Source organism: Bos grunniens, chromosome 9, assembly GCF_055505025.1.
Source record: "Bos grunniens cultivar Pamir isolate PY7600 chromosome 9, Bosgru_T2T1.0, whole genome shotgun sequence".
Taxonomy (NCBI): Eukaryota; Metazoa; Chordata; class Mammalia; order Artiodactyla; family Bovidae; genus Bos; species Bos grunniens.
In genome coordinates, this window is record NC_141173.1 from 85653712 (window position 1) to 85674656 (window position 20945).

The 20945-nt window shown below is 45.2% G+C and overlaps 1 protein-coding gene across 2 annotated transcripts in view; it reads left to right on the plus strand.

Moving 5' to 3' along the window:
- Positions 1–6611: 6611 nt before the first annotated feature.
- SAMD5 (sterile alpha motif domain containing 5) overlaps positions 6612–20945 on the plus strand; it is a 72089-nt gene continuing 57755 nt past the window's right edge. For both annotated transcript variants that reach the window (XM_086318222.1, XM_086318221.1), the window contains exon 1: positions 6612–12836. In XM_086318222.1, the coding sequence (XP_086174348.1) occupies positions 12372–12836 (465 nt within the window). In that variant the 5' untranslated portion in view covers positions 6612–12371. The remainder of the gene's footprint in view (positions 12837–20945) is intronic.

Here is a 20945-nt window from a genome sequence, read left to right on the forward strand (position 1 = left end):
AAATTGGATTATCTGGAATTCTATCAAGTATAGTCATTTTCTCCTCTTCACTCTAATATCAAGATTAGTACAGTAATGATGTACTGATTAGTACTGTACTGTACTCATGTACTGATACACTGCAATGAGTAACTAATGCTCTTATTTATTACCCCAACGTACCACACTGTCCTCTGAATCAAGAAGGTTGCCAGTATGGTTTCAGTAGTTATTTTATTTATACTAATCCTTTAAATATGTACAATCTTATTTAACAGAGTCCTGTTAGCCAGATTATTCAATTAACTAGATCAGTTCTTTCCTTGCTTTATGTTGGATAACAGAAAGACTGTCAAATTTTAAGTTTGTTGGGTTATTCCACTTTTTCATTTCCTATATGTAAATCCTCTCTTGCATCTTATTCTCTTTTTTTCTAAGTCAAAGTGTGTTTAAAGTGAATTTTCCAGCAGCTCTGCACTTGCACCATAGCACCTCAGTGCCACTGAAGAAGAACACACAATGCTGCCAACTGGTCTCATTCAATGTATGGCCATAGGTGCAAATATGACCCCGGGATTCCTGGCATCCCTGCTATATTTCTCTAGTCAATTCACTCTCCCACTCTCTAGGATGACTGTTCTTACACTATCTCCTATCTCCCTTGCCTTCTTCTTCTTTTTCATCAGATGACTTTGCCTTTGGTCATCAATCAGAACAGAACTTCCACATCCTTCCATCCCCACATCTACTCAGCTACCTGTGTCTGTCCCCACAGACTTGCTTTCTCACCTGTTACAAATGAAACGCACCAGCTGGGCTCCTACCCAAGGCCAGAGCACCCACGCCTGCCTTGGATTCCATTTACATCCCCTCACAGCCACCCAGGCGCTCTGCTCCTGTATCACCCATCCCCCCCACTCCCAGATTCCTGAATCCTTCCCTTTGGCAGCCCCACATGCAGAAATTTCTCATTACTGAAAAAGACCCTTCCATACTGCATGACATTCTCTAGCCCCCACCCATTTCTCTGGTCCCTTATGGTTACAGCCCCTATATTGTCACAGCCACTTGCTCCCCTCAGTGTCCCTTGAGCCCACCCCCATGGATGAGACTGCTCTGGGCAAGGCCAGAAATTAGCCTTCCTGTTGCCAATCCAGGTCAGCTTCAGTTCTTACACCTCTGGATCCCTCGGCAGCAATGGATGCAGTTGCTCATCTTGAAATGGCTTTACTCACAGGTTCCATGCCATGCTCACCGGCTGATCCTTCTCCTCTCCTGTGGCTCCTCGGAGTCCCTCCCAGAGTCTCCATGTTGAGGTACATGTTCATTGCATGCCTTCTTTAATCTAATCTCACTTTATCCTATGATTTTATGTACCAACTACATGCTGAAATGGCCAAGGTGGCTCAGTGGTAAAGAATCTGCCTGCAATCCAGGAGACTTGGGTTTGATCTCTGGGTTGGGAAGACGAGGAGGAGGAGGAGAGTATGGACCAAGCTGGAGGAGGGTATGGAAACCCACTCCAGTATTCTTGCCTAGGAAATCCTATGGAGAGAGGAGCCTGGTGGGTTACAGTCCATGAGGTCACAAAGAATCCAACACAACTGAGCGACTAAACAACACAACAATGATATTTCTACCTCCTGTTCTCCCCTGACTGCAGACACCCCTTGAATAACTCCACTTAGATGACTGTCAGGTGCCTGAAACTTGGTATGTCAGAATGAGGACTCTTGCTTCTTCTCCCTCCCCACTCCCAAACTCACTCCTGTCTCTTCCATTTTAGAAGACGGCAACTGGTCCCTCACCTACTCATGTCAAATATTTAGGAGTCCACAGCCCACATCTAGCAAGCATTTCTACTGCAGGCAGTCTTTGGAGATATTGCAGGTTCAATTCCAGACCACTGCAATACAGTGAATATCACAATAAAGCAAGTCGTAAGAATTTTTTTTGTTTCTCAGCGCATATAAAAGTTATGTGTACACTATATTGAAGTCTATTAAGTGTGTGATGGCACTGCGTCTTTAAAAACAATGTACATACCTTAATTAAAAGATAATGCTGTTGGGGAAAAAAAAGGATGCTGATTGAATTGTGCAACTCAGGGTTGCCACAAACCTCCAATGTATGAAAAATGCAATATCTTCAAATGAGGTATGTCTGTGTCATAAATTCTGAACATTTCTCACCCCAGATTTGCCTCTGTAGGGACCAAGTCCAAGGCTTTGCTAGACCTATTGAGCACTGCTTCTGCCCTTGATCCCTCTGGTCTCTATTCCATGAAGTAGATAGAATAGTCCTATTAAATTATGAATCAGCTCAAGTTCTCCTAGCCCAGAACCCTCCAGTGACTTTTCATCACATTTGTGTGCTGTGTGTTAAATTGCTTCAGTTGTGTCCGACTCTTTGAGACGGTATGAACTGTAGCCTGCCAGTCTCCTCTGTCCATGGGATTCTCCGGGCAAGAATACTGGAGTGGGTCCCGATCCAGGAATCGAACCTGTATCCCTTATGTCTCCTGAACCGGCAGACGACTTCTTTACCACTATCACCACCCAGTTTAAAATAGGGCCAAATACCCCTTGCAGCAATTTGGTCCTGCCTCGCCTCTCTGATTCCTCTTGCTTCCACTCTCCTGTGCTTTTCCTTTCCCCCCCACAGTTCATAAACCTTCTCGTTTCTCCCCAAATGCACCACGTTTGATCCTGCCTCAGTACCTTTCCATTTGGTGTTGCGGCTACCCAGAGCACTCCTTCCTCCAGGTATTTCATGACATGTTCTCTCCCCTTTATTTTTCTTTATATTTTTATCTGCATCTGAAATGATATAGTGTTTTATTTGAACCTTTCAAGGACAGAAACTGTGTCCCTCTTTAGGCAGTGCTATATCCCCACACTTAAAAAAGTGCGAGAAACATGACAGGCACTCAATGAATATTAAAAGATAAAAACTAATCAATGAAATAAGGTATTTAAAATTTTTTTAGTTCTAGTTCCACCTACTTGCGTAGTGGACATTGATTATACTCTTTGAAATGGAGCTTTTGTCACAGGTATGGTTCTAGTTGTCTGCAACTCTGGACCTTTACATAATCTCTCTGATCTCTGTCAATGTCAATATCACCTCTTGAGAGTGGCGTGAATGCCCTGTTGGTTCAGTTGTGTCTGACTCTTAGCAACCCCATGGACTGTAGCCTGCTAGGCTGCTCTGTCCATGGTTTTCCCAGGCAAGAATACTGGAGTGGGTTGCCATTTCCTTCTCCAGGGAATCTTCCCAACCCAGGGATTGAACCTGTGTATCTTGCATTGCAGATGGATTCTTTACCGTTGAGCCACCACGGGAGGCCCCCGTGAGAGTGGTAAGGACTGTAATTACAACAGACCACCTTGTGTTCATCTAAGAGTTTCAAGTCACCCACAGAATAATGTGGAATTTGCGCTGCCTGTATATTTGTTTACCTTTTATTATGAAAATCAGAAAATGTAAAATCATAAAGAAAATAATATAATGAACCCAATTTAATATCACCTAGCTTCAACAATTAATTAATCGTTAAGCTTGTTTCATGTAATGAGTTTTTCAAAAAGTTTGTTTCGGTTTGTTAGCCAAAACTTTTTGGCCAGCTCCATATCTCAACTTCTTACTTCTCCAGGTTAACTCTGAAACAAATCTAGGCATTATCTCATTTCACCTGCAAAATTTGCATCTCTATTGTGTGGTTACATTAAAAAAAAACACAAAAAACACACTTAACCATAATACTGGTATCACACCTTAAAATTATCAATTTCTTAATATCAACAATTAGTCAATATTCACATTTTTCTCATTTTCTTATAAAAATATTTAACAATGTTTGTTTGAATCAGGTTTCAGAAAAAGTCTGTATTTTTTAATTGTTTGATCTGCCTTTTGTTCCTCGTCAAAGTCCCTGTCTCCTAATTCCCCTCCCCACCCACTCTCTATTTTGCCACTTTTGTGGAAGAAACAAGGCCTTTTTTCCCCTGCAATCTCCTTTCATTCTGGATTTTGCTGATTGTACCTTCCACATTTTTATTCTCACACTCTTGTAAGTGTGGAGATATAGTGTTTCCTATAAATTGCTAAAGTGAAAGTGGAGAGTGAAAAAGTTGGCTTAAAGCTCAACATTCAGAAAACGAAGATCATGGCATTCGGTCCCATCACTTCATGGGAAATAGATGGGGAAACAGTGGAAACAGCGTCAGACTTTATTTTTGGGGGCTCCAAAATTACTGCAGATGGTGATTGCAGCCATGAAATTAAAAGACGCTTACTGCTTGGATGGAAAGTTATGACCAACCTAGATAGCATATTCAAAAGCAGAGATATTACTTTGCCAACAAAGGTCTGTCTAGTCAAGGCTATGGTTTTTCCTGTGGTCATGTATGGATGTGAGAGTTGGACTATGAAGAAGGCTGAGCGCTGAAGAATTGATGCTTTTGAACTGTGGTGTTGAAGGACTCTTGAGAGTCCCTTGGACTGCAAGGTGATCCAACCAGTCCATTCTGAAGGAGATCAGCCCTGGTTTTTCTTTGGAAGGAATGATGCTAAAGCTGAAACTCCAGTACTTCGGCCACCTCATGTGAAGAGTTGACTCATTGGAAAAGACTCTGAAGCTGGGAAGGATTGGGGGCAGGAGGAGAAGGGGACGCCAGAGGATGAGATGGCTGGATGGCATCACTGACTCGATGGACGTGGGTCTGGGTGAACTCCAGGAGTTGGTGATGGACAGGGAGGCCTGGCGTGCTGTGATTCATGGGGTCACAAAGAGTTGGACACGACTGAGCGACTGAACTGAACTGAACTGATAAATTGCTAATTATTTGTAGAGCTTTGATCAGAATCAAGTTCAACATAACTTTTAGCAAAACCTCTTCATAGGTAGTATCTACTTCCAATTGGAAGTAATAGTAATATCTGGATGTTCCTCTTTTAGTGATGCTGTCAGCTGTTAACATACTACTTAGATTAGCAGTTATCGAATTTTTTGCCTTATGAGTATATTACAGTCTTAAAAATTATCAAGGATCCTGCAGAGCTTTTGCTTTTGTGGATTTTATCTACTGATATTTACTATTTTAGAAAGTAAAACAGAGAAAACTTTAAAATATTTCTTTTTTGGGAATTAACTGGCAGTCCAATGGTTAGGACTCCACACTCTCACAGCCAAGGGTCCTGGTTTGATCCCTGGTCAGGGAACTAAAGCCCACAAACTTACAATAGTTATTTGTTTAAAATAACAATAATCAAACATTATATGTTAACATAAATAGCTTTTATGTGGAAAACTCTATTTTCCAAAGCAAAAAATTAGCAAGAAGAGCACTGTTTAATATATTTATTAATCTCTTTTATTAATCTCTTAAGCCAGACTGCTGGCTTCTTCCTTTTGTTTCTGTATTCAATCTGTTGCAATATGTTGCTTTACTTGAAGTACATTAAAAAAAAAATCCATCATCACAAAGATGTGTTGTTAGAAGTGGAAGGATTGTTTTAACACCCTTTTCAGATAATTGTAGATATTTTTCTTGGTACTATATGAAACCTTGATGAACACCTTTAGTTTTCTAAAGATTAGTTGCAATGTGAGATCTAAAACCACATCAGTGAACGTTTCCTATTCAGTTACAGATAGGTTTATCTTCCTTTTTTAGTGGATCTCTCAGCAGGCATGAATTTGTGACAATATTTGGAAAATATACTGATATAGGTAGAACTTCCAAATGCTGACGTATTTCTTTATTCAGTATCAAAGAATCACATTGATTAATAACCACTGGCTATTTTTAAAAAATCTGTCTTAGAAGCTTTCAAGCTCATGGTAACAAACTAAGGTTTCCATAGGGGCCCCAGTTACATGCAGGTTTCCTTTAAGTTAAAGGTTCAAGAGTGTTCAAGAATTTTAGACTGTATATCCCAACAGCAAACTTAAACCAAGTAAGAAGAAAGAGGTGAAAACAAATATATAAAATTAATCTACCTCAAAAAAGAACACCTACAGCCTCTCAGTCAATAGGGAGCCAAATAGACCTCAGGAAGTAGCCTCACCAAATCATTTGTCCTAAGACCGGATTGGAAATCAACTGTTAGGTGGGAACAACTAATATTTGTTCAGTTTTTGACACCTGTTCATAAACTGAGTGATTTCACAGTTGTGATTAGGTAAATAACTTGCACTTGTCAGAGATAGCTTTCATCAATATTATTTCACTTGTATTGAGATTATTTTGATTATATCAGTATAACCTAATTTTCAGGTGGCAAGTTAACTTTGCAGATTTAAATGAGAAAAAAAATAAAAGTTACTGCTAAGAGCTTCCTATCATTTAACAAAATAGCTTCACCTATCATCTTTACCTTGCTGCTGCTGCTAAGTCGCTTCAGTCGTGTCCAACTCTGTGAGACCCCATAGATGGCAGCCCACCAAGCTCCCCGGTCCCTGGAATTCTCCAGGCGAGAACATTGGAGTGGGCTGCCATTTCCTTCTCCAATGCATGAAAGTGAAAAGTGAAAGTGAAGTCACTCAGTCGTGTCCAACTCTTAGCGACCCCATGGACTGCAGCCTACCAGGCTCCTCCATCCATGGGATTTTCCAGGCAAGAGTGCTGGGAGTGGGGTGCCATTGCCTTTTCCATCTTTATCTTAGGAAACACCAAACTAATTCTTTCTTCTGGTTCCTGAGAGCATTTGAAAATATAGAAATTGGGGGGCTTACCAGAATGGTAGAGAATTAGGCTGCAATGCAGAAGACCTGAGTTCGATCCTTGTGTCAGGAAGATCCCCTGGAAGAGAGCATGGCAACCCACTCCAGTATTCTTGCCTGGAGAATCCCATGGACAGAGGAGCCTGGTAGGCTACAGTCCATGGGGTCACAGAGAGTCAGACACAACTGAGCAACTGAACAGCAGGAGAGTGGACCAGAGATAAGAGTATAAGATTGTTAAAAAAACATATCTCATTTTATTTTCTATCTCTATTAATCTCTTGCTTGGCTCTTCCTGTTAGTGATCTCCAGGTCTCTGACTTTTTGAACTTTTTTTTTTTTTTTACCCTTTGTTCCTTCCTTAAAGAAAGAAAGGCCTGTTATAATAGTAATGAATTATCTAATGGAATCCTGCTGCTGCTCCCTACTGCTCCATGTCTCTCCTCCTTTCATATACGTGTTGTCACGCACAAGTATAATGTATACGGCTCAGACATATTAACAGACATCCCCGCCCACCCTGCCCCCAATTAAGTTGCCAACCCAACGCCTGACTCCCAGCCACTGAACAGATTGCCTGTTACATCACTCAAGTCCATTATTCTTTTTTCTCCCTATGGCATATGCTCCTCCTAGATGCTTTTCAGCTCGTAGTTTAAACAGAGGCAAGACATATTCTGCATTTGAAGATTAATATTATATATCCTTGACTTTTACAAGCCTAGACACCCTGGGGACTGACATTTAATAGATGTTAATGGAATTTAATTTTTACACACCCTATGTGTGAACATTTATCTTCAAAAAAAAATGGTGTGAAACCTCATGAAACCTTATGTGGCACCAAGAAAATTTCACAACAAATTATTTTTCATTCTATATCCTTAAATCAAGTTACAGAGCCTGAGCAAAGTAGAAAAGCTGTCTTCTGAGATTTAGAATTTAAAACTTGAATATAATTATCATTAATTTATTACACTGAGTATCAACAGGCATTTTGCCAGTTATTACCATTACAAAACAGTTCAAAAGAATGCCTAAAAAGAAACATTTAGAAACTTTGTCTAAGATAGGTTAAAAAAGAAAACCTATTTTATTCTTGATTTTCATCAGGTGAGGGGTCCTCTCTCAAAAAAAATATCTGGCCCCAAACATTAAATAATAATCAGCATCATAAATGTTTTGGACATTTTCTTAAAAAGAAATTCTAATAAAGCAATACCACTTGAGAATACTTGTAAAATTATAGGTACTTGACAATGTGTGTTGAGTAAATTAATTTGGTGTTCTAAGGCTGTGCCTAGAAGCATAATAGCCACTTGTATTTTTTAAAGTACATTTTTGTCTGGATGTAGAATAGTTTAATTACAAATTTTGGCTAATGTAATGATTCATGGAATTTGAATAATTAATTAAAGATAGAAGAAAATATCACCTTCGTAATCTTAATTCATGAACCCACATACAAAAAAACAAAAAACTATGGGTTTATTCTCTACATATTTAGAATGCTGAAATCTCTCCAGTTCCAATTAATGAAAAAAAAACTCTTCTCTTTTTGCTTCAGTGCCTGGCACTGAAGTGCCTACTTAATAAACATTTGATGAGTAAATGAATGATTTTGACAGTAGCCAGGCGCTTACAGCAAAATGAGGTAATGCAGGGCATTGTGAAGAACAGGGGAGGAAACAGATCTGGGTTCCTGTCCTAGATCTGTCAACAACCAGGGGCGTGACCTTAGGTAAGTGACTTGACTTTCAGAGCCTCAACTTCCTTTATGTAAACATGGATGCTTGAGATGACCTTGAAAGGCCTTCTAGCTCCAAAAAACTACAGTTCTAAATCTTTAAAATTGCCTGTTTTACTTTGGATTTTAGCCTTGTGTCTCTCTCTCCCCTTAAACCTAAAAAACTTTTGTATTTGAGATTACACATAGTTGCCTTTGGAACTAAATCTATTTAGAGAGGTTCAATATGCCAAGGCAAGCAGAAGAAAGAGCCTTGAGGGCTCACACATAAAAGGCTTGAGCAAGTGCAGGAAAGGAGAGAGGTTACTAGAAGTATCTGGAAAGTGTTGTTTGGACTAGTGAAGACTCCACATAGCAGGCTTTCTCTAGAGGTAATAGTAAGTTTTATTTATGACTGATTATCAAGTGATTAATTTAGAAAAGGCTTCCCTTCCAAAGAGAGTACCAGGATGCTTTATTTCCTAATTGGATACTGACTTGCCCATAAATAAAGGGAGAATCACTGCCGCCGGCTGGGGAGACACTTTGACGTAGCAGGTTTGTTCTTGTCTCTGCCCTGATTTACTGTATGACCTTGGGCAAGTCATTTATCTTTCCCCAAACAAGTTTCCCTAATTATAAAATGGAAATAAAAACACTGCTGCCCTTCTCTAAGGATTAATGAGCAAGGTGAACATCTCTCAGCTCACAGAGTGGAAAAGGCTGTAGATAAGCAAGCAAAGAACCCCTTGGTAACACTGTTGGATTTTTCATACAACTGGGGAAAGGAAAAAAAAAATCACAGCAGTACAACATGGACCTTTCACTTTCCCACTCTAAAAACAAAATGCATTCCCTTATTACAACCAGTCAGATGTTTTCTGCATGTTCTCTAGAAGCTTCCTGGCTGAACACAAGCACTGAATCAATGCCTCCGGAGTTCTAACCCTCGCTCTCCTGTGAACAGTGGTGACATCTTGGGTGGGAGGAACAGGGATTCTTTTAGCTGCCTCCCTTTCTTCTGTAGGATGTTGTTGTTGTTTGTCACTAAGTCATGTCTTGCTCTTTTGTGACCCTGGTGTACTAGGGCCCACTAGGCTCCTCTGTCCGTGGGATTTTTCCCGCAAGAATACTGGAGAGGGTTGCCATTTCCTTCTCCAGAGGCTCTTCCCATCTCAGGGATCGAAGCACTGTCTCCTGGAAGATTCTTTACCACCGAGCAACCAGGGAAGCCCTATACTGTATAATAATACGATATTTGCCGTATATACAGAGAAATGTGTAGGTTCCTGGCATATAGGAAGTTCCAAAGAAATATCTGATATAACTTCTTTTCTCAGCAGCATTATTCAAAGTGCTGGAATATTTGCCTCCTACAAGTCAAAGGTCCTTATGAAACAGTGTCTGGGTACAACGGTGAATCTGATGCAAAAAATAAACATTCATATTTTAAAAGGGGGCCAGGAACTAGTATAAAACCTTGAAGATACTTCTTTCGCTGAACTAAATCAAGTTTGGGGTAACTTATGGCACCCCACTCCAGTACTCTTGCCTGGAAAATCCCATGGACGGAGGAGCCTGGTAGGCTGCAGTCCATGGGGTCGCTAGGAGTCGGACACGACTGACCGACTTCACTTTCATTTTTCACTTTCATGCATTGGAGAAGGAAATGGCAACCCACTCCAGTGTTCTTGCCTGGAGAATCCCAGGGACGGGGGAGCCTAGTGGGCTGCCCTCGGGTCGCACAGAGTCGGACACGACTGAAGCGACTTAGCAGCAGCAGCAGAACACCTTAAAATTCAGTCACGCTATCGCTAGGGGGCACTGTGAGTCCGCCTTGGAGCGAGAGAGGAGGTGAGCCGCGAGGGGCGGAAAGGACTTAGTGATTCCAGCGCCGAAGCGCGCAGAAGACTAGCATCCTAACAGAGTCGACGACTCCAGAGTCGAGCTCCGGAAGGGATGACCCGGGTGACCCAGAGGGGATGGGGAAGGGCTACTTGCAGCCCCACGGCACTCCGCGCTCGATTTCCCACCTCCCACCAGGTTCCTTCCAGGCAGATCCTTCCTGGCAACTGTTCTTAATCTGCTAGTCCCGAGGCTTGGGAACCCGGGTCATCCTCTTCTCTCCGCCCCCAAATATAGGGAATATTTTGGGTGCAATTAGGTGCGTTAGTTTCCCGCCTCAAAGGGCAAAAGCTATTTGATTCTTTAAGGGGTCTATATCCCCAAAGGGGTTACACTCTTCTGATTTAGGTAAAGCGGACCTTCTCCCCGCCCTAAAGACCAAATGTGCAGATCTGGAAACGACACTGAAATCATCGTGGTCCACCTCCAGGGTCGGGGCTAGTGGCTGGAACGTCCCCACGGAGACTCCAGGAGAAATGTCCAGTTCAGGTCCTGAAATGGCTCAGGTGCGTAGCTGAATCGCCCATCCCCGAAAAGAGAGGAGACAGTGACCTTGCCCACCAAGTACTTAGACCCAAATTTCCCGAGCCCAAGAAGAGGTCAAGACACTCAAGGAAACTCGGGCGAGGTACTCGGGCTGTTCAACCTGCTTCTCGGGTCCCCACCCCAGGGGCCTGTTCAGGTATTGAGCACGAAAGAGACAAATCGGTAGATTTCGTTCTTCCCAAGAGAGAAAGCGTGGCAGGCGGAGGTCCGCGCGTCTCCTCTAACGCGAGCTGGGTGGTGGTGTATCGAGGTCCACGCGATCCCGGGGCGGGAGGCTTGCGCTCTGCTGCCCAGGCTCTGGGACTGAACACCTCGAAGTGCCGTCCCTGGAGGACAGAGCCACTCGGGGAGGTCGGGCAGGATGCTGGGTGGTGGCGGTGGGACCGGAAGGAAAGCGTAGTGGACACGAGGGTGAGAGGACCCGGTGGGGGACCGCAAGGGATGCGCCAGCGGAGGGAAAGCACAACCCAACCCAAACTTTCGCGGACCCCGGGGTCTAGGAAGCGCGAGCCAGGCAGAACCACCAGCCTCTCCCACCGCCCGGTGCGCCCAGCGAGGAGGGGCCGAGCGCAGCGCGGGCTGGAAACGGGCGGTCCCCGCGTCGCGCCCACTCGCCGAGCCAACGCGCCGCTGCTCCCGGCGCTGAGCCGCGGTCCACCTGAGAAGCCGGACCGCGGGGCTCCGGCCTGCGCGCGGGCTCGGACGAAAGGGGAAATCCAACACGGATCGGGAAACCAGAGTGGAAACTTGACCTCACAGCCTCGCCCCGCCGGGGGAAGTGCCCTTGGGCGGCCGGCGAGCGCGCAGGCTGGAGTCAGGCTCGGGAAGAAGTGAGCGCAGAGATTTTCACGGGCTAGAGAAAACGGATTAAAAAGACACGTAAAAAGCCATCCAAGGCGGCCGCTGGAGCCCGGCAGTTTGGAAGACCACCCCCTTTCCCGCTAGGAGGACAACCGTGACTCGCACTCGCCGAGACCAGGCGCTCCTGGGCGGCCTCGGGTCTGCGCGGAGGAGGTGTCTCTCCAACGCCGGGAGCATATTCAGACGCCCACGGCAGCGGCCAGGGATTGAGATGCGGCGCGCAGCCGGGGGACCGTCCCGGCTGAGGAAGGTCCGGGGCGGAGCCGGGCACCGCTGACCTCGCACGGGTCCGAGGGGTGTGCCCGGGCCCCGCCTGCCTCCGCCCCCTCGCGCGCCCGCCGTGCGCTCCTCCCCGCGGCGGCTGTGGCGGCGAATCCAGGGGCTGCGCGGAGCGGCTCGCCCAGCCGCCAGTGCCTGCAAGCTCCGGGTTGCTTGGGGAATTCACTTGGCTGCTTTGCCGCTACTCCCTCCTCAGGCTTCTGATGGCTTTCTGTCTCCGGCCCTGTCCCTCTCTTTAAAAGGAAAACTTTACCGAGATTTCGTTTTCCCCTTTGGAGGAAGAGGATTAAAAGTTCTCAGAACTGGTGCCGCTCGGGCGCTGTTTGCCGGCGGGGTTCCGGTGCCACCATGTGCACCAACATAGTTTACGAGTGGCTGAAAGCGCTGCAGCTCCCGCAGTACGCCGAGTCCTTCGTGGATAACGGCTACGATGACCTGGAGGTGTGCAAGCAGATCGGGGACCCGGACCTGGACGCCATCGGGGTGCTGGCGCCCGCGCACCGCCGCCGCATCCTGGAGGCCGTGCGCCGGCTGCGCGAGCAGGACGCCGCCGCCGCCGGCCTCTATTTCACGCTGGAGCCGCAGCCGCCGCCCGCGCCACCCGGGCCGTCCCCGCTCGCCGTCCCCACCCGCCGCCTGGGGGAGTCGTGCGGCGGCCCGAGCCAGGGTCCCCGCGGGGACCCCCGCGGCCAGACGACCGCCCCTCGCGGCAGGGAGCTGGTGAGCTACCCGAAACTGAAGCTGAAAATCATGATCCGGGATAAGCTCGTCCGCGACGGCATCCACCTGAGCAAGCCCCCGTACTCCCGCAAGGTAAGGGGGCGCCGCCCGGACAGCGCGGGGCGCGCGGCTTAGGGACCCGCCCAGCCGCTCGGCTCCGGCTTGGGGCAGCCCATTCCGGGAGACGACGCGAGACGAGGATGCTTCGGGCGTTTGGGATCCTTTTCTGTGTTCTTTCTGTCTTCGCTCTTTTATTCCCTCCTCCCTGGTGTTAAGACAGGACCTCTCACCCAGGTGTTAATAATTCTCCACTAGGACCAAGTCCCCCGCGTAGTCTCGGTCAGCAACTGGACGCTCGGTGCTCCCCCAGTGGGGCCCCGGGCAGTTCTTGATAGCCTCCGTGTATTTTTGGGTCTAGGGGTATCAGAAGAATGGTTAAACCCCACATGGTTCTCGATCTTTCTTTTTTCTCGTTCTTTTCCTTGCCTTTTCTAGAAGCTGCCAAGGGAAACTGGCCAACTCTTTTCATCAAAGAGTGAGAATTGATGCCCTGTTGCTCTCAATTCCATTCAGTCGCATCCCAGCACCGCTGCACATTTGGAACGCGAATGACTGACCTGAACAGTGTAGGGGAAAAGTTAACAGAAAGCCAAGTCGGCCCACTTGGAATAAGTTCCTTCGACTTAGGTAGAGGGAGGTAGTGGGTGCTCAGGGCGTTGGAGGTCCCAGGGCCACTGAAGGTGCGCTGCTGAGTTCTGTGCTGGGTCACCAGTTTGGTTGATTATTAATTCAGGTGAGATGAAGCAGGTGCTACGGACTTCTCAGTGGGTTCGAATGTGGGAAAGGAGGGCACAACCCAAGGAAGTGAGATTTTTCGTCACCAGTGAGGAATTCCCTAGGGAAGGAGCCTGGAAAGAAGCGGGGAAGTTGTGGCAGCCGTTGTGTGAGGAAGGCTGAACTGTGGATTTGAGCGTTTAATGATTATTTCTTTCGAGAACTCGGCCTCCAGCTGAGACTGTTCAGCTTAGGCTTCTGCAGCCATCCAGGTAGAGGGGTCCTAACTTGAAAGGAGGAAGTAGACAGTACATGGAATCCTCAAGCCTGCCTGCGGTTACTGTAGGAAATGGAGCGCCTCAACGGGAAAGTCAGGACAGAGAGAGGCCCAGGGGGAAATGATGGTGCTGCTGCTCTTGCTGGCGAGGAGTGAACACCGCCTGCAAACAGGGCCAGGCGGATAATCCACACGTTGTGTGCTTGTCTGGGGCGCTTGCATTGCTTTATAGTCTGAAGACCATAACGTCTGGATTCAAGGAAGTTCCAAAGAAAACTGTAAAAAGTAGACAGAGGAGTTCAGGCCACTCAGACTTCTGTGATAACAGCCCAGGAAGTGAGGTGGGCTTGGGCTGTGAGAGTGTGAGCACCTGGGCACATGGTGAGAGCACAGGTCAAGTCCTGGCCAGAAAGGGATGCCAAGAACAAGTTCATGTCACTTGGTATTGCTTATGCTTCAGGAGGAGAGCTGGGTGCTGGGCTGGGAGGACAGAGGAGAGGATGGGCTGTAGGCAAGGTTGATGTGCAGGAAGTAACACATTTTGATTCTGATGCTTAAAAAGACAGACTAGATATCAAACAGAATCTAAAAAGAATCAGTGGAGGAGGATTCTAAGCTCATGAGTGCCCGGCCATCGGCTTTGGACTGTGCATTCCTGCCTAAATCAGTGTATGATATGGGTAAGAGCAATTTAATGAAGAAAATTTCAGCTTACATTGTAGTACGATTTACTTTTCATGTAAATAATAATTTTGGTCAACTTCTATATGTAAATCCCATAACAATAATGTTCGATAATAAAAATGTACCCTTTTTCACTTTCTATGCCTATGTAATTCTCTTTCTCAAACTGAAGAACAAAATGAGGCCAGAATGTTTTTGAACCACTTCCACTGATGCTCCCAACTGGGGACCAGAAAAATGTGGCTGACAAATTTAATTGTAAAAATATTCTGTTACTTTATATATTTTTTGCAAGAAAAACATACACTAAATTATAAATAATTATACTTAGAAACCAAAATATAATTAGTATAGTCCAAACTGAGCATGCACGTGTATAGTGCCAGATTATGTTGGTCATTCTGAATTTGTTGCTTATGTGTCCATTATCTCTTTCAGTTTTGGATTTTAGTTTATTTAAGATGTTTTTGGATGCAGCTTGTTTCTTTACAGACAGGTTTAGGACTCCTCTTTAAAATGTGATCCAATTTTTAATTTCCTCAGATTCCTTGGCTCTGTTATGATCAGAAAATATAATGTTTATTATGTGCATTTGGAATTCTGCTTATTAGAGAGGCCTCACCTCTTCTTTATAGTCTCTGCATGGCTGATCCTTGTAATTTTTTTGTACTGTGGTGAGATTATTAGATGGTTTGAAAGCAGATTTTACCAAGGGTGATCAAGGCAGGAAGAGTGAGCCCTTACAGAAGAAAGTAAGTTGCAGAGTTTCCCCAAGAATTACTTGAAAGGACTGTAGGATTGTAGTATTTGCCTCAATAACAGATAATATTACCAGGAACTCTGCCACACTGCTATGTTCATTACATCTTATCAACAGTTGTTAATTTCCTCTTTTAGGTCAGTTAAAGTGTAAGAAAAGTAAGTTTCTCTTTGTTTTCCAAAGGCAGTATAGCTTTGGAAAAAGCGCTGCTTAAAATCTAAAAACATTGAATGACTCCCTCCTTTGCCCTGTCCTTAGCTTCTCTGACTGTGGTGATTTTCTACCTTCATGAAATGAGGACATGTTTTCACAAAGTAAGTATTAGGTAAAGCTTTGTACAAGAAAAAAAGGAAGTGAAGTTGCTCAGTCATGTCCGACTCTTTGCGACCGCATGGACTGTAGCCTACCAGGGTCCTCTGTCCGTGGGATTCTCCAGGCAAGAATACTGGAGTGGATTGCCATTTCCTTCTTCAGGGGATCTTCCCAACCCAGGGATCAAACCCAGGTCTCCCTCACTGTGGGCAGATGCTTTACCATCTGAGCCACCAGGGAAGCTCCTTCTCAATACCAAGCTTCTCTCTCTGGAGGCTCTGCCAGGCTCCAGGTTACTGAGATAGGCAGAATGCACCAGCCCTGCCCTCAAGGAACTTGGGATCTGGTGGGGAAGACAGAATAGAATGAACAACAATGATAAGGTATGCTGATTGCTTTCATGGGAGGCACATGAGCCATGGACAGGTGCCTCCAATCTAGTCTCGGGAGGTGGGGTCATGACAGGCTCTCTAGAACCTGTCTTTAGTCTGAGAACTGAAGGATGCAGGGGTTAGCCTGAAGGAGAGGAGGGACCTAAAGAGAACAAGTGTTCTAGGCAGAGAGATGGTGTGCTCAAGGGCCAGAAGGCGAGGGATGGCACCATCCAGCAGGGCAGAGGGGATGTAGAGGGATTCAGTCTGGCTGGAGCACAGAGTGCTTGGAGGAAGTGGCAGGAGGTGGAGACAGGCGGGGGCTGGTCCTGAATGGACTTGGACTGTATCTCAAGAGGGGAGCTATTGATGGATCCTGACCAGAGATGGAGTAAATGATTAGGATGAGGTTGCAGTGTCAGGAGACACATGCTGCAGCCTGGACTGCTTGGTGACAGTGGGAGGTGCCATGGAGGTAAGTGAGCCAGGATTGGATGACTATTTGAATGACAAGGGTGAGAGAGGAGGGAGGTTGAAATGACAGGTAGAGAGTTCCAGTCTAGGGTTGCGATGCCCTCTCCTGAGTAGGGAACCCAGGAGAAAAGCAAGTTTAGAAACAAAGATGTTGCCTTCGGATTTAAACACACTGAGTGTCCAATGCCGGAGGCATATTTGTACATATTTATCTAGTTAACAGTTAGAAACATGGCTATGGAGCAGAGAAAAGATGCTGGGGCAAAAGATACAGATTTGGGAGTTGTCCCCATGTTGAAGCCACAAATATGTGTGAGCTGTAGAGGGAGAAGAGAGAAGGGACCCAGACAGAACCCTGGAGAAAACCAGGATTTGAGAGATGGGTGGAGGATGAAGAACCTTGGAGGGAGGTGAAAGGGTGAGTCTTCGGAAGCAGTGTTGCTTCAAGGAGGAGGGACTGGTCAGGAGGTCAGAGTGCGACCAAGCAGGATAAGAAATAAGTGTATCCATGGGAAGTAGCAGCCATGCCAGCGGGGACCTCTGAAATAGCAGGTTAAAGTGATGGACAGAGAGGAAGTAAAAATGGGGAGCACAAACTTTTTCTTTTTAAAGACTTAATTTTTTTAAAGAGCAGTTTTATTTTTTTTAAGATTTTAAAATAAGATTCTTTTATGTGGACCATTTTTAAAGTCTTTATTGAACTGGTTGCAATATTGATTCTGTTTTATGCTTTGGTTTTTTTGGCCATGAGGCATGTGGGATCTCAGCTCTCCGATCAGGGATAAAACTCATATGCCCTGAATTAGAAGGTGAAATCTTAACCACTGGACCATCCTGAAAGTCTCTAAAAGCACAGTTTTAAGGTCACAGCAAAACTGAGAGAATGGTACAGAGATTTCCTATCTACCCCGGCCCCTACCCAAGCATGGTTGCCTGTCTTATCTGCATCCCCCACCAGAAGTGGTACATTTGTTATGATTGATAAACTTACATCAGTACATTGTAATCATCTAAAGTTCAGATTTTACATTAGGGTTCACTATTGATGGTATGTATTCTGTGACTTTGGACAAATGTATACTGAATGACATATAGCCATCATTATGGTATCAAGCAGGGTATATTCACTGCCCTAAAAATCCTTTGTGTTCTGCCCATTCATCCCTCTCTTTTCCAACACCTGGGGACAAATTATTATTATTATTATTTTTTTGCTATTTCCATAGTTTTGCCTTTTCCAGAACATCACATAGTTAAGAGTTCTGTAGCCATTTCAGATTGGTTTCTTTCACTTATTAGCGATAGGCATTTATGATTCCTCTGGGTCTTTTCATGGCTTGTTAGCTCATTTCTTTTTAGTGCTGAGTCATATTCCATTGTCTGGATGTACTGCAGACAACTTTTTAACGAAGTCAGACTGAGAAGATAGAATTGAAGCTACATCTGGAGGAAGAAGGGGGAATTTGGGTCAAGCGAGGAGTTTTGTGAATTTGTATTTTTTTCAAGAATGAGAGAAGCTATAGCGTGTCCGAGTGTTGGTGGGAGAACGTCAGGGAGAGGGAGCCTGTGAAGATAATGGGAGAAGGGAGATGACCCAAGAGATCAAGGAAGTGGAGGGAATTGTGTCCAGAGAACTGGAAGGAAAGGGGGTGGAGACACTTTCTCTGTGACAGAGGGGTAGAGAGGAGGATGGATGAGCAGACTGGGGACTTTGTTGGGGTGACATTGAAGAGTCTTCCTTTCTCTCTCTGCCCACATGATACCAGTGAGGGGATAGATGGAGAGATTAGAGATTTTTGGCGAACATTGTGTTAATAGATAAATATTAGGTATTTTGAATCTGGTGTTTATGCTGCTGCTTCTGCTTAGTTGCTTCAGTTGTGTCCAACTCTTTGTGACCCCATGGACTATATATAGCCTGCCAGGCTCCTCTGAAAACTGGAGTGGGTTGCCATGCCCTCCTCTAGGGGATCTACCCGACCCAGGGATGGAACCTGGGTCTCCTGCATTGCAGGCAGATTCTTTACTACTGAGGCATGAGGGAAGCACCTTTGCCTAAATAGAAATATTGTAGAACAATGCTAAAAGGATTTATATAAGTAAACATGAATAGAAACCACACTCACTATTCATATATTTGTGCTGCAGGTTATAAGCTACGTATGATGTTGTGTTATGTAAATTTGGCCATGCTTGTGCATGGGGGTGATGGTAGATGTGGATGGTTCAGTTCAGTTCAGTTGCTCAGTCGTGTCTGACATTTTGTGACCCCATGGACTGCAGCATGCCAGGCTTCCCTTTCAATCAACAACTCCTGGAGCTTGCTCAAACTCATGTCCCTCATATTGGTGATGCCATCCAACCATCTCATCCTTTGTCGTCCCCTTCTCCTCCTGCTTTCAATCTTTCCCAGCATGAGAGTCTTTTCCGTGAGTCAGTTCTTCACATTACATGGCCAAAGTATTGGAGCTTCAGCTTCAGCTTCAGCATCAGTCCTTCCAATGAATATTCAGGACTGATTTCCTTTAGGATGGACTGGTTGGATCTCCAAGAGACTCTCAAGAGTCTTCTCCAACAACACAGTTCAAAAGCATCAATTCTTCGGCGCTCAGCTTTCTTTACAGTCCAACTCTCACATCCATACATGACTACTCGAATAACCATAGCTTTGACTAGATGAACTTTTGTTGACAAAGTAATGTCTCTGCTTTTTAATATGCTGGTCTAGGATGGTCATAGCTTTTCTTTCAAGGAGCAAGCGTCTTTTAATTTAATGGCTGCAGTCACCATCTGCAGTGATTTTGGAACCCAAGAAAATAGTCTTTCACTGTTTCCATTGTCTCCCCATCTACTTGCCATGAAGATGTGGATGGTAGGGAACTGTAAAAGTATCCTGTTTTCTAGCAGACTTGGGAAAGCGGAAGGGGGCTCTAGGGTAGATTGTGGATGAAGCAGGTATATAGATTTCACTGGAAAATACCTCCTAGGCACACGCTACCAACTAGAGCTGTTTCAGTTAGTATAACCTTACTTAATAATACTATAGGAGTGTTAAACTTCATTCACACCACAGACTTTCATGGTAGTAGGGTTATTCATAGGTGTCTGGGAGAGATGGCTTGGGATGAAGGTGTTTGGAGGTAGCATGAGGGCTCCTGTGTCTGGCACCAGGGTGAAGGATATAGAAGAAATATTTAGAAAGAGGTTGGCACAGATAGGCTTGTGTCCTTTGGAGTTGTGCCTTGGGTCCTGGCAGAAGCTGAAATGACAATAAATATCCCTTCTCCCAGGAATTTCTGCCTTTATGAAGTTACTTTGGACAGCCTGGACGTTGGCAAATTTCAGCTTTTTCAAATCAAATCAATATCATCAAGTATCCTCAATCTGGGCAAGAGATGATCTTTCTAGGTTTTTTTGTTTGTTTGGTCTTATTCCCTGAAAAGAATACTGTGGATAAAAAAGAGAGAGAGGAGATGAGCTTGGGTGCTGGCAGGGCTGCCCGTTTCATCATGCTCCTCATAGTTTAGTTTCTATGGAGTTTCAGCATCCCTGGACCCTCAGCCATCCATCCATCCACGCATCCATCAATCCATCCGCCTGCCGTACTTGATGAACATTGAACAAATGCCATGTGCCAAGCCCTTGGCTTTATTGTAGAGAACTAGACAGATATCCTTCTGCTTACTCTTTAATGGACCTTGATGTTGAGGGTCCAGCCCATTGCTGAATGGATGCACCATGTAAAAGTTGAATATTACTTCCAAAAGTTAGCAAGGATTGGAGAATTTTATGCTTGTCTTCATTTCAGATGTTAAAAAACAAGATCAACTGTGGTTGAGACTCTAGTCAGGTAATGAAGTTTAAAATCAAAATGTTTTTCTTCATTAAGTAGTATCAAAGAAGAACTAGGACTTAAAGTGCTATTCTTGCAAGTCATTTGAAAAGAAGATATTGGCAGCAGGGCCAGGACCAAGATAATGCAGGTAGGGTGCCAAGGTGCAAAATTGAAGAAAGGGATCACCCTCGGGGTTGTGCCAGCCTGGGCAGTCTGCCATTAACAAAATCAATCCCTTACCAAAAAATAGCGGATATTTGTGGGGATTGCAGGGAGCCTTCAAGTCGAATGCTGGGCAGTCACCTACCCTTCAGATACTCAGAACCTGCCTTCAACAGCAGGGTGCTGAGAGCCTAGTTAGAGAGCTGAGCTCCCAAACTAAGAGGACATGGTTTCTATGGTGATGACAGCCCATTCAGGTTATCCAGGTGAGAGAAGCATGTGGGTTCCTGTTACTCCTCTGTTGACATGATGGTCTAGTGGTTAAGAGCACAGGCTCAGAAGCAGACTGCAGAGTTCATGTCCCACCTCTGCCCCATGCAAGGTCATCTTTGGCTCCTCTCTCTGCTGTGTGCTTAGTCACCCAGTCGTGTCTGACTCTTTGTGACCTTATGGACTGACCTGCCAGGCTCCTCTGTCCATGGGATTCTCCAGGCAAGAATACTGGAGTAGGTTTCCATGCCCTCCTCCTGGGGATCTTCCCAATACAGGAATC